We start from the raw sequence: 16,635 nt of genomic DNA, 5'->3' as shown, positions 1-16,635 counted from the left end.
TGCCTGCCAGGCCTGATTAAGCCGGCGACATACCCGCGCGGCAAAAACCCGCCTACTAGATCGTGTTCTTAGGCGGCGATGCAATATTCGGTAAGTTTAGACTTGGTTTAGACTAAGACCATATTCCATTCGATGAGTGAAAAGAAAGATACCTAACGATTTGAATAACAAAGAGAGCTATACAGTTAGAAGTTTCACTCAACCACGAGTACAGTGCTGCAGGCGTAATTTTTTATTCGGAACAGATACCTACCCTTTTACTTGAAGTCCATGCATAAATCAAAAACTTCAAATGTGCTCTAGTTAAAGTACCCCTAGCCACCCCTAGCTAACAGATGTGGCAAGTAAATAAGTAGAAAGAGCTATTTTGAATTATAATTTATTAAATTTAATTAACAGTGTACAGAAATATCTCATGTAAATCTTCTACAGCAAAGAAAATCTCATTTTCTAATTGAAATGGTCTACAAATACTTAGCCAATCTATAAATTCTTCAAACATGTCTAATGCAGTTAATGTATCAGCAATACTTCTGTTCAAAACAACATAACTCCCCTTAGGCAAATGTTCCTTAAAAAAGTACCACATTTTTCTGTGTTCCTCTATAGGTACAAAAAAATCAAAACAATTCATGATGCAAATATTAGATTTCTTGACTAAGTCTTCTTTATCAGTTACATCAGAGTGGACAATTTTTATTCGGTTTTTATCCATTCCAAATTGTTCTATTATTTTTTCTTGTATTTCACAACATTCTTTATTCATTTCTATGCCAATAATGTTTGATGCATTTGTAAAATAATATGCCTGAAAAAGAAAAAAAAAATCGTCAAATTTTCATCCAATTTAAAAATGTTGAACTAGAATTTTAAACTATTTAAGACCATAATAAAGTTTATTGACAAAATTAACAATATCACATAAAGACATAAAATATGTGCCATTCTCAATCAAAAGGGTACTTATTGTCGGTTGTCAATAAGGCGCTATTTCCATATAGCTTTAATTTGAAATCAACCTTATCAACAAGCGACAATGTGGTACCTTTTGGTTGAAAACGTCACATATTATGATAACTTACAGCATACAAAATTCCACCAAATCTGGAACCCACATCCAAAATCTGTTTATCCTCCAGATCCTTTGGAAGCAGAACTTTAAATATATACTGAAGTTGTACTCTCGACATAGAATGTGAAATAAGATTTAGCTCCTGCAAAATAAAGAATGAATAAACAACTATGTGCACTGCACAAGAGCACCACCAGCCAATGGAACAGGGGGGGGTTCATTCATGAGGGAAATCGCAGCTGCTCCCCCCTTGTATGTGCAAGATTAGATTACAAGTGGAGAATGAAAAGAGAGGGTATAAAAAGCTTGCAATCTAGCTTACATTTTAAATAAAAATTATAGCTGCACTTTGCAGTCCAGCAGAATGTTAAAATTTGTAAAATCATATTCAAATAAGCAAAATTCATCTTTCTTGACATTTCATCTGTTTGCATGTTTTTTTTTTGTAATTTTCCTGACATTTATATATCTATTCATATAGTTTGTAAGTGAATTGGTGTAATACTGTAAGCTTGTACTGTATTAAATTAACAATAAAACAATAGGTCACTTTCTATATACAAAGGCGCGAGTAGACTGCTTCTACACCACCATGCGCAAGCAAGCTACATCCCTTGTGCGGAGAGTGAGGGCCAGCTCCAACAGCATTCTGAGAATGTTAGCAAACAGAATGGATTGCCTGTATCTGAATAACTGCTGCTTGATACACAAACGCAGTAATAAATAAATGTATAGTTATAGTTATTAAGGATAGTTATGTATATAGTTCTAACACTTAGATAAGATCATTTAAATTTAAGGTAATTACTAACCCAATGATCTCCCCGATGGTCCTAAATAGTTTTATTTTATTTTATTATTATTAAAGGTGAATCATGAGGTCTGGGATCGAATCCCGGTAAGGGCATTTATTTGTGTGATAAGCACAGATATTTGTTCCTGTCATAGATGTTTTCTATGTATTTAAGTATTTGTATATTATATATATCATTGTCTAAGTACCCACAACACAAGCCTTTTTGAGCTTACTGTGGGGCTTAGTCAATTTGTGTAAGAATGTCCTATATTTAATATTTATTTATTTTATTTATGAGCACAAAAATAGTCAGGCAGGTCAGGCTATGACAACATTTACTTTTATCCATTTAATTAGATAAACCTACTAAAAGATATACATATAACTTAACCCGTGGAGCACCATAGTATCACACATGTTATACTAGTTAGTACAGGAGTTCCATACTACTGTGATACTAGGGCGCTCCACAGGTTAATAAGTTATTTGATTGCAAATAGCAAATAAATTATTGATTGATAAGCTCCAATAAAAGTAATCTTACTTTAATATTTTGTGAATTGCAGTCTAGGCAGTAATGTCTAGATAATTTTCCCTCTTTAACAAGCTGTTCAACTTGTTCTTCATCATAAAGCAACTCATCCACATGACGAGTGTTCACTTGGTTGCAATCTGCTTGATCTCCAACAGTTGGCAACATTATGTTTTCTGATGGCAACTCCGCATCAAATGGTACCAATTTCTTTATAGTATCTACTATCTTTTGTAGTAACTTGTCAGACCTTATGATTGATTTCTTATTTTCTAAGTCTGAAAAATTCACACATTTAAATTGCAGGACATAATTTGTCTATAATTTTAATGGCTTCATGGAAATATTCAGGACTCAGGACAGGTAATATGCCTGCCGGATAATATTGTAATTTATCTAGAAAGGGATTATGTTATGCTACCATTTAAACTTGTTCGTGTACACTATTATTTATAGAATTAGATAACTAATACAAGTTACCAATACCATACCTTTTCTATACTTTTTACTTCCTAACCACTGTTCCAGACTCTTTAATTCTTTGTCATCTAGCTCGGCAAATAAGTCTAAAATGCGACTCTGAGTATTACTTATAATCTCTTTTTCCTCGTCGAACATCGTTTACTTAGTAATAATTATAATGAAAATTTTGAAAAAGCCTTTTAAGAAAATGATAAAGCAAACAATATATTTTATTCTAACCTAACTTCGAAATGTCAATGTCATGTCACATTCACGCCGAATGCGTTCAGTCATTAGAATAAGTATGGCTATTTGGCAAATGAAACTTGAACCTGAAAAACGCGGCATTTAAAAAAAAACTGTAGCAGGCGCCTCTTTTTATACTTAAATTTAAAAAAAAAAAAAAAAATTATAAAAAGTATAAGTTATGCAATCCTTGTAATCCATTATCTTGTATCTTGTCTATGTTGTAGTCAAAGAGCCGCCTGCTACAGATTTTTTTGAAATGCCGCGTTTTTTCAGGTTCGACTTTAATAGCCTATTCTTACCGAATACGTTCAGAAACTTTCATATATTATGCTTTTGACACAATACGAAATTACGAAAACTATCCGTAAACTAGTTTTTTCGAACGAACACTAAAAATTTACAAGGGAAAAATCTATAAAAAGGGCCACGTCTTTACTTTTTTTTAGGGTTCCGTACCCAAAGGGCAAGAACGGGACATTACTAAGACTGCTGTCCGTCTGTCTGTCACCATTGTCACCAAGCTGTATCTCATGAACCGTGATTGAAATTTTCACCATAGACCTATGATTTTCACAGATGATGTATTTCTGTTGCCGCTATAACAACAAATACAAAAAAATACGAAACCCTCGGTGGGCGAGGGCAAGTCCGAATCGCACTTGTCCGGTTTTTCAGCGTGCAGTCAGCGCGTTCTACGCGCTGAGCTCACGCTCCCAACACGCCTCACTACTCGACTCGACAGTCGACTGTCAAAACAAGAGTATCGCTTCGTGTTCAGGTTCACTTTACTATGCTACTCTACTATATTCTCGATTTCCTTCTGTTGAACCATGCTGTTTGTGTAAAGTGGTTTTATCATTTGATTGTGAATTGATTACTTCGTAAATTTATTAATTTTATGTGACTGTGGATATTTCAGATATTATCAAATAATAAACAACACAAGTAGGCCCGTCGGACATAGACGTAGAGTAACAATTTGAAATGTTTATAATGCCTCCTGGTTTTGTTCTTAAGCCTTGAAGTGGTACTTCAAGGAAATCACTGGACCAAGAATTTTAGTTTTTCTATGATTCAGCTAATTGGAAAAGTTAACAAAGGAACTACTTAGGTTGAATTCTATTACATTGTGCAACGTTCAAATGAATCATTGTTTACTGTGCTAACTAGACAGTCTGTTTTAAACCAGCAATATGAACGATTGTAAACCAATTACTAAAACTATTGGAGTTTGGATGTCGGATAAGAAAAGTCAGAAATTAAACTGGAAGGAGTTAATTAGTGCAGCTAACTCACATGGCTACAAACTTGTAAAGGTATGTTTTAATTTTATCAACATGATTATATGATATAGTTACAGTTTATAAAAGTATTTGCAGCTACCTTTCTTAGGTCAGTTAGATTTATCCTTAGGTACCTACTGCAGAAATTCAAGCGTAGAGACTCTTCCAGGAGGGAATAAATTTTATATATTTACAAGGATTAACAATGCATGATCCATGTTTTTTTTTAAACTGTAAAATTTGGGGCTTTGGGGTATGACTAAGTACATTTAAGGAAACTAAATGGCATAGATAGATAGAATACTCTTTATTGGCACACCTCAGTAAAAGAAAGCTAAAAGAAAAACAAATGATTGCAAATGAAAGCAAAGCTTGTACTATGGGTGCTAGGTGACGATATACATACTTATTAGATAAATACATGCAAATATTTGTGTCACACAAATAAATGCCCTTACCGGGATTCTAACCCAGGGCCATCGGTTTCACAGCAGGGTCACTACCCACTAGGCCATACCGGTCGTCAAAACTAAATGTTTGAAAAACTAGCGTTTTTCCCCGATTATGCTGTTAAATCCAAGTAAAATCATGAGCATGACTATTGGGGCTTGCCAAGATGAGTCATTTATGACCACTTGGTGAATCAAGCTGGTTCTTAAAACGCCCCAAAGTGAGTGAGTGAATGTGTTTAAACTACTAAATAACATTGATAAGATTTGTCTAACTTTCCTCATGTTGGCATTATAATAAATAAATAAAATAAAAATAAAAAAGCCTTTTATTTCCGGGTAATGAAACTTAATCTAAATTTTAAACAACAATTTAAACATATTGGGTATGTCTAATATTTAATGATCACTCCAGAACCCTCCTAAGAGGTATAGGCCTCTTCCAGATTCTGCCACTTTCTTCGGTCTTGGGCCTCCAATATCCAGTTGGCCCCCACTGTTTTAATTATGTCGTCCAACAATCGTGCCAATGGCCGTCTTCTCTTCCTCTTTCCGTCTGAAACTTTCCAGGCCGTTGTGTGAAAGACCTCTCGTCTTGGAGTCTGGCAACATGGCCAGCCCATCTCCATTTTTGTTTCTGGGCCTGGCTTAGTGCGTCTATAAGCTTAGTTTTTTCTCGGATTATGGAATGTCTGATCTTGTAAATTTTTCTTATTTTAAGTATACTCCGTTCCATGCCCCTTTGGCATGAAACTATCGTCCTTTTGGCCTTTGAAGTGAATTTCCATGTTTGGCATGCATAGATCATTGTTGGGAGTATGCACATAACCATTACCTTCTTCTTAAGCTTGATAGGTAAGGTCGCTTTTTAGGGTTTCTTTTAGACTCCAGTACTTATTCCAGGTGTTTTTAGTTCTTCTCTCAATTTCCTGTTCGTTTGCATTTGGGTTGAAGCTTACTTGTTTTCCCAGGTATATGTATTGGTCGACATACTCTATATTTTCATTTTTTATAGTTATCTGATTTTTGTTGCTATTTGACATAACTTTAGTTTTGCTATAGTTCATTTCAAGTCCAACTTTTTTGCTCTCTATGTTCAATGTGTTCATCATATATTCTAAGTCTTTACTACTTCTTGCGTTGGCATTATGTATAGGAAAAATATCAGGGGGCCTATCTCCAACATCGAAAAACATTGTCTGTCTCTCTGTTGCTTGAATGTGCAAGAGCGATAGTGAGGCTGATAACGATTTTTGATTTTTCGATGTTGAAGGCAAGCCCCCTTGCAATGGGCACTGACATAGGCCATACACATAATACTTTAAATTAAAAATTAAATGACCTTTTAATGTTGTTAAATGGGCTATCATCTTTTGTGGACCTTTATTTACCGACGTTGCGACACAGGATTAGCCGCGACCACGACCAGTGAAACCTGTGTCGAAACGTCATTAAATAAAGGTAACAAATTTTTTTTTCGATAGACCCGATTGTAAATGTGATTTAGTATGTGTTCAAAACGCGAAAGTTTTAAACATAATTTTGAAATATAAATAGGGTTGCCACCTTTTTTCTATACACATATAGTATTTTTGTCAAAATATTGAAAAAATATAGTATTTACTGGGAAATTTAAAAAAAAATAGGACACCGATTTGAGGCGAATTAAAAATCCAAGTCGCATACGATGCGATATCGGTGACATTTTTATACCCCATTCTTGAGTAATGAAAATATAGTATTTTTCGTACTATATTGTTTTTGTATAATATATAGTACAAGTGACTAAAATATAGTACGATACTATGTATTATAGTATGGGTGGCAGCCCTAAATATAAATAACAATAGAAATGCATTTTTTCCAGGTGGATTTGGAAAGGCCATTGGAAGAACAGGGCCAGTTTGATGTGTTCCTTCACAAACTGACTGATATCATAGCTGCAGCTGATCTAGGGGACCCTAAGGTAGAGACAATATATTTTATATGAAATGAGGTCGCACACTAAAAAAAATTGACTTTTGTTTCCGAATGTTACTATACCTACCTAATGGGTACACTACATAATTCCGAAAAACGTTATGCCGAATTAAAGAATACCGAATTTTATTATTCCGATTTTAAATGCTCGACCTATCAAAATTCCGACTGTCGTAATTACGAATGATGAAAATCACGAAGATTTATATTTCCGAAAAGCCGAAAAGCCGAATTTTGTAAACTCCGAACCACATAATTCCGATTATAACAATTCCGATGGTGACAAACACCGAATTTGACAATTACGATTTTTGAAATCACGAATTCCGAATTGCCATTATTCCGAAATTTTAAATTTCGAGCCACATAATTCCGATTATAACAATTCCGACAGTGGAAAACGCCGAATTTTACATTTAAGATTTTTGAAATAACGAATTCCGAATTGCCATTATTCCGAATTTTATAATTCCGAATTGACGTTATTCCTATTTTAAATATCCCAATTTTTAAATTTCCAAATAACGATATTCCGAATATATTGTTAAAGTTCGTTTTCTTGAGGGTCGCAGTTCTAATCTAACCTAATCCACTTTTCTGGCAACAGTTCGTTTTCTTGGGGGACGAAGTTCTAAAGTTTTTTTTTTTTCGTTGGAAAAATGCTTTATGCATACCCACACCCTCGGGGGAGAGAGTGCGGGTTATGTGGGACTCGGCAAAAGGCGCCACTACCCACTAAAAAACCAACGGTATGCCTGCGCGCCGCTAATGGGGCGTGGCCACGGGTTCTTTTAACCTTTTGACCGCCAAAGACGGTAAATCACGTCGTCGACATTTTGTGCCACTCACGCCGCCGACGTCATTTGCCGTCCAAACTTAATTTATCAAAGACTCTTTAATAAATAACTATATTTCTTTGTTTGTATTTGCATTATTTTATTTTGCCCTTCTACTTTATTGTATAACTTTATTACAATTCAACTATGAATAGAAGGTTAAAAAAAAACAACATTATGTTATAATACGACTTACCCAGTAAATAGCATAGCTAGCCACGCCAAAAACGGCACTTGACGTCGCCTAGTGATGTGACCGAGTCATGGAGGAATAATATTATTATATGAAAGTAACAATCTCCTAATAGAAATCGTTTCGCGCAGTTCCGACAATTACGCTAGCGCCATCAATAATAGATATGGCTTAATCCCATACATTTTGTAATAGGAGTTGTTTTTGCTAAAATAACTGCTATTTGTGCTGTTACGGTACTTGTTTTCGTGCTTAATTTAAACAACTTGGTTTGAAAGACGGTACTGACCTTTTGTGATAATGTAACCCCTTATGCATTTATTTTATTGTAACGATACTGCAGTTTGCTAATTAGTAGGTAATAATAATCGACAACGGGTTTGCACATCTCTGAGTAACGCGCGCTTATCAGTGTTCCGTGCGCCCATGACGGCACTTCACGTCCGATGCCTGACGTCACCACCAAGTAGTGATGTGGCATTATTGAGAGATTGGAGTGGAAGTTACAAGTACATTTTGATATTTAAATACGTTATTTAAAGGTTTTTAGTAGAGCTAAAAGCCAGAATTATCTAATATTATATTGTAAAACACCTGTGTAGTGGTTCTTCTAATCTAAGTATGTCAAAAACGAAATCAGTGAAAATATCGATATCCTGTTTTGTAATCACTATTGTTCTCTAAGGTTTTATTTTGCTTCATTGCGGTGTAACGTCGAGTTACGTCAATGCTTGGCGTTCAAAAGGTTAAGTACGCAACCGTGACCACGCCGGCGCCGCCCGCCACTACCACATGCAGCGGGCCCTTCTCTGGGGGGGGGGGGGGGCTAGGGAGTAACTTCTAGCCCTGCCTCCTCTCCCCCAGGGCCCGCAGCGCCAGAGCGAGAACGCGTCCCGGGATCCCGTCTGGACCCGGTGCCGTGTTTTTAGCTTTTAGCCTCAGCACGGCTGCATCTAGCTCTGCCTCCGTTACCGGAGGCACCACGACTTCCGCAACCTCATACCCTACGAGCTGATGGGGAGGTGCCATTGCTGAGGGCTGGTGTTCCGGTCTGTTCGGGAACAGGTTGGAAACAACCAGTTCCAGCAGTCGAGGCTCGAGACTCTCCGTCAAGGGGGGGGGGCAGGGGCGTAATTTGCCCCTGACCGCCTTGTACGGCCTCCCCCATGGATCTCGGTTTAGCGTCTCGAGAAGCTCCGCTCTGGCGCTCGCCTTCGCCTCGCAGATGGATAGCTGCAGCGCCTTAACCGCCTCTCTATAAGCTCTGTACAGCCGCGTCTCCTCTACGACGTCTCGGGTCTGCCTTCGTCGGCGGCACCGTGTGTACTAGCGTCTCGCCCTGTTCGCAGTTCTAACCTAACCTAACCCACTTCTGACAACAGTTCGTTTTCTTGGGGGTCGCAGTTCTAACCTAACCTAACCCACTTCTGACAACAGTTCGTTTTCTTGGGGGTCGCAGTTCAAACCTAACCTAACCCACTTATCTGGCAACAGTTCGTTTTCTTGGAGGTCGAATCTCCGAATCCGAATTTATTTATGCCGAATTTTTATGCCAAAAATATTTTATGCCGAATTTAACGTGATGCGGCACGACAGGCACCCATAATAATTACTAAAACGTGAGTCTTCATTTGAATATCACGAATTTCATTTTTCCGACCTTACAAAAGACCGAATTTCTGAATACCGAATTACTCAAACGAAACGTGTCTTCATTTGAATATCACGAATTTCATATTTCCGACCTTACAAAAGACCGAATTTCTGAATTCCGAATTATCTTATTTCCGATCGGACAATGGTTTTTCGGAATTTAAGAATTCGGAAAAACATTTTTTCGGAAAAGTGTTAAATCGGAGCTTTCGGTAAAATGACAATCGGATTTAAAATTTTCGGAAATAGCACATTCGTGATTTACTTCCATCGTGTTTTTAAAAATCGTAATTTTGATATTTCGGACTTACCTAGTCGGCTCATAAGTTCTGTCACTGGCCTTTAAAATTTAAATTTGGAACTCCTAAAACAAAAACCGTTCAGCATTTGAATTTCGAATCTTTATTAAATATTTGAGTAGTATAATTTTGCAATTTTCTGTTTTCTTCAACATGGAGTGGAAGCTTAAAGATAGCCGTACCGCAATAATTGCACTATATCGTTGTGGTCACTCGCCGACTAAAATTTTTAAGCTACTTGAAAATTTAAAATTCTCTCTAAGATTTGTGTATCGTACCATAGAAAGATACAGGGAGGTCTCTAGTTTAAATGACAAGAAAAGAAGCGTCCGCGTACAGCTAGGAAACAAAAAGTTATGGCCCTCCAGATGGGTTTGAGCAAAAACACGGTGAAAAGAGTGCTTAATCAAGACCTGAGACTTCGTGCTTATAAACGAAAAACTGGCCATCTTCTCAATGGTCGGCTTAAAGCTTTAAGGCTTAAAAGATCTAAAGCTTTATTGAAGAAGTACGCTAAAAATAAGCATCGTTGTATACTGTTTTCGGACGAGAAAATTTTTGACATAGAAGAAAACTGTAATAAACAAAATGATAAGAGTGTACGCTCGCAATAGTAAAGAAGCGTCTAATAGCATTCCCCGTATTCAAAGAGGTCATCACCCTTCATCTGTGATGGTTTGGCTGGGAGTTTCTTATGCGGGCGTCACTAGTATGCATTTTTGTGAGAAAGGAGTAAAAACTAGTGCCAAAGTGTACCAAGACACGGTGTTGACTAATATTGTGAAACCACTATCCCATACGATGTTTCTAAACCAGCATTGGGTTTTCCAGCAGGACTCTGCTCCAGCCCATAAGGCAAAGTCTACACAAGCCTGGCTCGCCTCCAATAAAATCGACTTTATACGGCATGAAGATTGGCCCTCCTCTAGCCCAGATCTTAATCCTTTAGACTATAAAATATGGCAGTATTTAGAGGAAAAGGTGTGCTCAAAACCTCATGCAAATCTAGACTCGCTGAAAAAATCTCTTGCTACGGCAGTGGCCAATATCGACATGAAAGTGGTGCGTGAATCCATTGACGACTGGCCACGAAGACTTCAAGCCTGTGTAGATAATTATGGCGGTCATTTTGAATAAATGTTATACATTTAGATTCTCTAGTTTATAAGCTTTCAAACGCTGTACAAATTATACGGAATAAACTTAAACTTTTGATTTTATTTGATACTATGTATATGACAGAACTTATGAGCCGACTAGGTATAAAAAATCGGGATTATGAAAATCGTGCTTATGAAATTCGGAAAAACATATTTCGGAATTATTGGGTGTTCCCCTATACTGAAGACAATTTTTTTGGTTGTGGCATGGTTTTGGTCCGTATCAAAATTGCGGACGTTCATTCCACCTACGTTTTTAGCTTTCAGGGACAGATAAGACAAATTAGAGACTAAATCTATTACACTTCATAAAAAATACTTTTAAATACTAAAGATTTCACTAAAGCGAAAATTAACGACATGATACTTCTTATGGTATGTGTAACATTCTGTCATATGCACATAACGAACAAAGGCCGGATATTTACGGGATTAGTGCGTAAACTGGGCCCATAACTTGTACAGTACATACATGCTAACTTTAGTGAATTAACATCAATAGTATTAGAAAAAGTTATATGATTTAGACATTCCTTCATAAAAAAATGTACATGCGAATTCAGCGGCCTCGAGACGATCATTGCGATTGTCAATGTGACAAAGTTAATTTTAATTACATGAATGACAGCAAAGAAAATTCCAATTGAAGCAGGTGCCTGGTACCACCTTTAAAACCAATATCTTGTTGTTAACTTATACATACTTAAACTAACAATTTTTAATAATTGCAACTGCAACCTATTTTTATTACTTTTAGGCATCACTGACCATTAGCAATGTAGAACAATATTTATCAAATTATCCAAGTATTACGGTCATCGATCCATTAGACAACGTCAGAATTCTATTGAACAGGTGAGTGACACATTAAAAATCATATGTTATTCTCAAGTAAAAGGGGCTAGTGGAACGCGCTACGGGGCATGTTTCAAGGCTTCCTAGGTACCAATTTTTTACTCACCGTCAGTTGGTTGGTGTTAATTGCTGGTCCAATAAGGCCCCTTTTATATGGGTAAGACATTGTATTCACATTCAGTTAATTCACATACAAATCTTTGGAATTTGATTCTACTTGCATAGACATTAAGGTCGACATTTTAACAAATATTAAAAATTTGGTTTCTATTACGTTAATAATTTTGTGAATTTACAATAATTGGTATATTGATATGTATTATTCTTTATCTTTTCACGATTCCTAACCACAAACTCTATTTCAGATATAATTATTATTCAATATTACAAGACGAATCTACATTTATTAGACAAGGGATTTTTACACCAACATTCGCAGAATTTACAACTTCCAATATAAAAGCCAATTTAGAAATAATGAGACAGAGAGGAGTCACATTCCCGATTATATGTAAACCAACTATAGCTCATGGCTCGAAGTCGGCTCACGAAATGGTTTTGGTCTTTAATGAGAGGGATTTGAATGTCTGCCGACCACCCTGTGTGGTCCAAAGTTTTGTTAATCATAATGCAGTTCTACATAAAGTATTTCTTATTGGAAATAGGTAAGTGATTTCTTTATGTGCCAATTAGATTAGAACAAATTCGGCGAAGTGGAATGGAATATTAGCAAAAATAGACATTTGCTTTAAGTTTATGGCTTTGCCCGTTGAATGAAAAAGCTTAAGGTTTCTTGTAATACTTTGGTATCTAAATACATATATAACAAACTTTAACCTTATGAACGCCACGTCTATCGTTGTTGGCGGTTGATATTGAGCTGTACAGCTGTAGCCGCGCGCATCAGTTGTTGTCTTTGGCGGTCAAAGCATTAAAAATAAGTATCCGCACGAATACGAGCTACGTCTTTATATTTAAAATTTCTTTTGTAAATTTCAGATATCACATATGCGAAAGACCAAGCCTTAAAAACTTCTACGCATCAAAAGACATAGAACCAATATTTTACAGCACGGGAGAAGTGTGCAAAGCAGATAGCCAGTCCACTCTATCCATATTGGATCCTCACGACGAGGCCGATCTACAAATGGCTTTAAACGAAGAAAAGATAAAAATAATAATTCGTGCATTAAGAAAAAGGATTGGACTATTATTAGCGGGATTTGATGTCGTCATAGATAATGTGACAGGAAATCATGCGGTTATAGACATCAATGTGTATCCTAGTTATGATAACTTTCCAAATTTCTTTGAAAATCTTATGAACTGCATTGATGAAACTGTGTGCAGGACCAATATAGTGAATGGAGATAGTGAATTGTGCCAAGAATACATCAGCCATAGAATAAATGGGTTGATAAATGTTGCATTTACTGCCAACAAGCTTGGAGTTACTCAAGTTACTGGTATGAATATAAATTAGTTTGTTAACTGGACATTATTTGAGGTGACTCAGTCTAAACAGAATAATCCGTTCGAATGATCCTATTGTCAAAGTTACAAGTTTAAATTGTAATAATTGAAGGGTACACGGGAAGAACATGTCACTTTTTTTTGGAAAATGAGATTTTAATCTCAAAATGTAGAGCCCTCAATGAACTATTATATAATCTGTGCTATTCGTTACAACTTCGGTTACCGCTGCAACGATAAACACAGAAACACGACAACAATATGGTTAATTACCTACATGACGAACATCGTTCCTTTCAAATAAATCAAAATATTGTCGCAGTGACTAGACATGTTCTTTCCGTGTACCCTTCAATTATTCTTCGTTTTCTGTTAATCAAATTGTGCTCTCCGCAAACAATCTCATCACAAATATTAATAAGTTTCATTTCACCAGGAGTAACTCTTCTAGTTTGGGAAATACATAGTCTTAAAAATGGGTGAGTGTCACTGAAAACCAAGTTGTTTAGTATTTAAAATAAACAAACATGCGTTTTTATTATATGTAATTATATTAGTTATATCATATCTAAGCTCTTTCCATAATGAGCCATCTACTAATGAGCAATCTAAACATGTTAGTATAACAAGGTTCAATAATTCTTCTAACAAACTGCTACTTTACCCCCTGGCGGATGGAAAAGAATAACAAGAAATATTTGAGCCACCCAAATATTTGATTTGATTTGTGTTATGGTTTAAATCAAAATAAAACTATGTCAGTCAGAAAGTAGAAACGATCGTAGTCTGTGTATCTATTTTATAATATTATAAAACTATTTTATTTAAAACTATAAGACTAAACAAAACATTTAATTAGATAAATTTGGATTCAGGCTACATAAACTTTAAAATGGATTTAGTATTGTAATGTGTCAATACCAGGAAGTATTATGTTTATTTGTAGGTGACAAAGAGGTGTATAAAAAAAACCATGCGTCAAGTAAATGGGCTATGTAAATGATGATTATAATTATATTATTATGTATATTTTATTTTATGTGTATAATGCAAGGCATTTATTTATAACAATGGATGTGTGAATGTAATATTAAGCTGTCAGTGTTGTTACATATTTATAAAATAATGAATATAATTTATTTGTGAAGTCTGAAGGTGCCAATCAAATGTCATGTCGTATGTTGTTTGTATTTTTTTTGTTTAGCAACATTATTATAAAATTAAGAACGTAAATAGGTACATTTATTTTTATGTAACTTACTAACTGTAATGTAACAGTCAGAAGTCAAGGTCGAAAATTTAATTAAAAAAAGTTGACAGGCATATGCACTTAAATGAAATAGCTTTAGATCCCATACCGATGTTATCATGTTTTTGAAAAATTGTATCTGTGTTTATCCCGTCATGTATATGTTGAGTGATATTTAATCGTTTCCCATTTACGCCCTAAACCCACCAGGTTATGGGCCCAGCACGCTTCCCCTAGTTGAAATTTGATTTAACTAATTTATTGTGTAACTATTAAAGACTGAAAATATAAATATTTCATAAAATGAAATTTCTTTAATCTGAAACAGTAAATTATGATGTACTAACGGTAGAGTGGCGGATCATAATTTATTATGATCGAATAGGAATGAATCATGGACAGGCTAGGACATGAATGGCATTGCGACGATGAGAAACACCATATAGGATTACTTGAGGAGCTCGGCTGGCTGGACTAGCTACTTAGATTTTTATTTTATCTTTTCCTGTACATGAGAGCTTATTGCGAACATCAAAATTTCGTTATCGAGCAGTTATCAAAATTTCGACTATCGATGTTCGCAGAAGGCCCTTCCATAAATTCTTCGTGGTAAACTAGAAACTGCCGATGAAAGTGAAAAACATGTTGACTTGTTTATATGTGGATAACAGTATAGTTTAATAAGCGTATTTATTTAGATATAGGTACTAAAATGATTCCTTGAATGTATTTAATACTATATTATTAAAAATAGAAAGGTTAGTGACTGTCCGCTTTACAGCCCAGCAAGACACATTTTTTTTATATTTCTATACTCTATCTACTGCGGTCTATCATTAATGGTATTGATTTTAATTTGTACATATAAGGTACCTATCATTATACACTTCTACAGTCAGCCTCATATAGATAGATATATAGCCAAACAAACCAATCACTTAGCCACCAACAGTATTTGACGCCGACTTAATATTGTTCATGTCATTCTTACTGATAGTGCCTATCTTCCATAAAGTGAATATCCCAGTAAGAAAACGGGTAGATACCTACTAAATATGTGTTATGTAATGTAGGTATAACCACTATCTACTAGTAGTCGCGAATATTCTTACCCAGGGTTAACATCACCAAAAAATGTTAGGTTCAGGTAGGGCTCCTATTCGCTCTTTTTAGGGTTCCGTACCCAAAGGGTAAAAACGGTACCCAAAGGGTAAAAATGGGACCCTATTACTAAGACTCCGCTGTCCGTCTGTCCGTCTGTTTGTCTGTCACCAGGCTGTATCTCATGAACCGTGATAGATAGACAGTTGAAATTTTCACAGGTGATGTATTTTTGTTACAAATACAAATACAAATATTGCCGCTGTAACAACAAATACTAAAAACAGAATAATATAATTATTTAAGTAGGGCTCCTATACAACAAACGTGATTTTTTTGCTGTTTTTTCCGTAATGGTACGGAACCCTTCGTGCGCGAGTCCGACTCGCACTTGGCCGGTTTTTTAAATACGGCGTTGGCGTGTGAATGTTATGTTAAGAACGTCAGTGGACAGATGCACTTCCTAATTATAGTAATAGATTTAGGCGCAGGTTTCACACAATTTTATAAGTATTAGGTACTGTATGTATCACTATTATACATCACTTCATACTAAACTGTGATAAAGTATTTTCTTCGTTGCGTAACGTACGTGTCCAAGTTTACATAATACGTGTTCTTACAAGTAATATTACATACTTATATTAATATTAGGTATGAATAAACATAACAGTGGCGAGGCGTCCATAGAATTATATTCCCACACGTTTGCCTATTTTGAGCTAATATGGCACTTAGATATGTATCTAAGAAAAAAAAATAGTCATATTGGCTTCGGCTAGTTTTTGGTTATTTATGACGATCGGACGACCCGCCTCTGTTATTAGATTTATTAGTGTCCATCTAGATATAAAACTATATTGTACCTAATGCTTTTAAAGCAATCTTGTACATGTATTTAACCTGCAATAATATATTACACAACGAAGTGCGCAACAATATCTAACAAATCTATATTTTGCAGTCATAAAAGTGTCACATATTTTTGCGCGC

The 16,635-nt window shown here is 35.6% G+C and overlaps 2 protein-coding genes across 3 annotated transcripts in view; one reads left to right on the top strand and one right to left on the bottom strand.

The window, feature by feature from the left end:
- The window catches only part of LOC134747993 (inositol-tetrakisphosphate 1-kinase-like), a 110,333-nt gene extending 96,087 nt beyond the window's left edge, over positions 1-14,246 (top strand). The window contains exons 2-6 of one of the 2 annotated variants that reach the window (XM_063682689.1): positions 4,353-4,427; positions 6,711-6,809; positions 11,722-11,819; positions 12,185-12,484; positions 12,819-14,246. In XM_063682689.1, the coding sequence (XP_063538759.1) occupies positions 4,353-4,427; positions 6,711-6,809; positions 11,722-11,819; positions 12,185-12,484; positions 12,819-13,302 (1,056 nt within the window). In that variant the 3' untranslated portion in view covers positions 13,303-14,246. Of the gene's footprint in view, positions 1-4,029; positions 4,428-6,710; positions 6,810-11,721; positions 11,820-12,184; positions 12,485-12,818 lie in introns of those variants that run through there. The other variant, XM_063682687.1, reaches the window with a different exon arrangement.
- On the bottom strand, positions 376-3,120 carry LOC134747995 (uncharacterized). The gene is made up of 4 exons (XM_063682692.1): positions 2,892-3,120; positions 2,413-2,678; positions 1,083-1,214; positions 376-808 (listed from the first exon to the last, which is right to left on the bottom strand). Exons 1-4 carry the CDS (start codon positions 3,016-3,018, stop codon positions 389-391), a joined length of 945 nt encoding a protein of 314 aa, XP_063538762.1. The 5' UTR covers positions 3,019-3,120; the 3' UTR covers positions 376-388.
- Positions 14,247-16,635: the final 2,389 nt, after the last annotated feature.

The sequence above is a fragment of the Cydia strobilella genome, chromosome 15 (assembly GCF_947568885.1).
Source record: "Cydia strobilella chromosome 15, ilCydStro3.1, whole genome shotgun sequence".
Lineage (NCBI taxonomy): Eukaryota > Metazoa > Arthropoda > Insecta > Lepidoptera > Tortricidae > Cydia > Cydia strobilella.
This window is presented reverse-complemented; position numbering and strand designations above follow the sequence as displayed.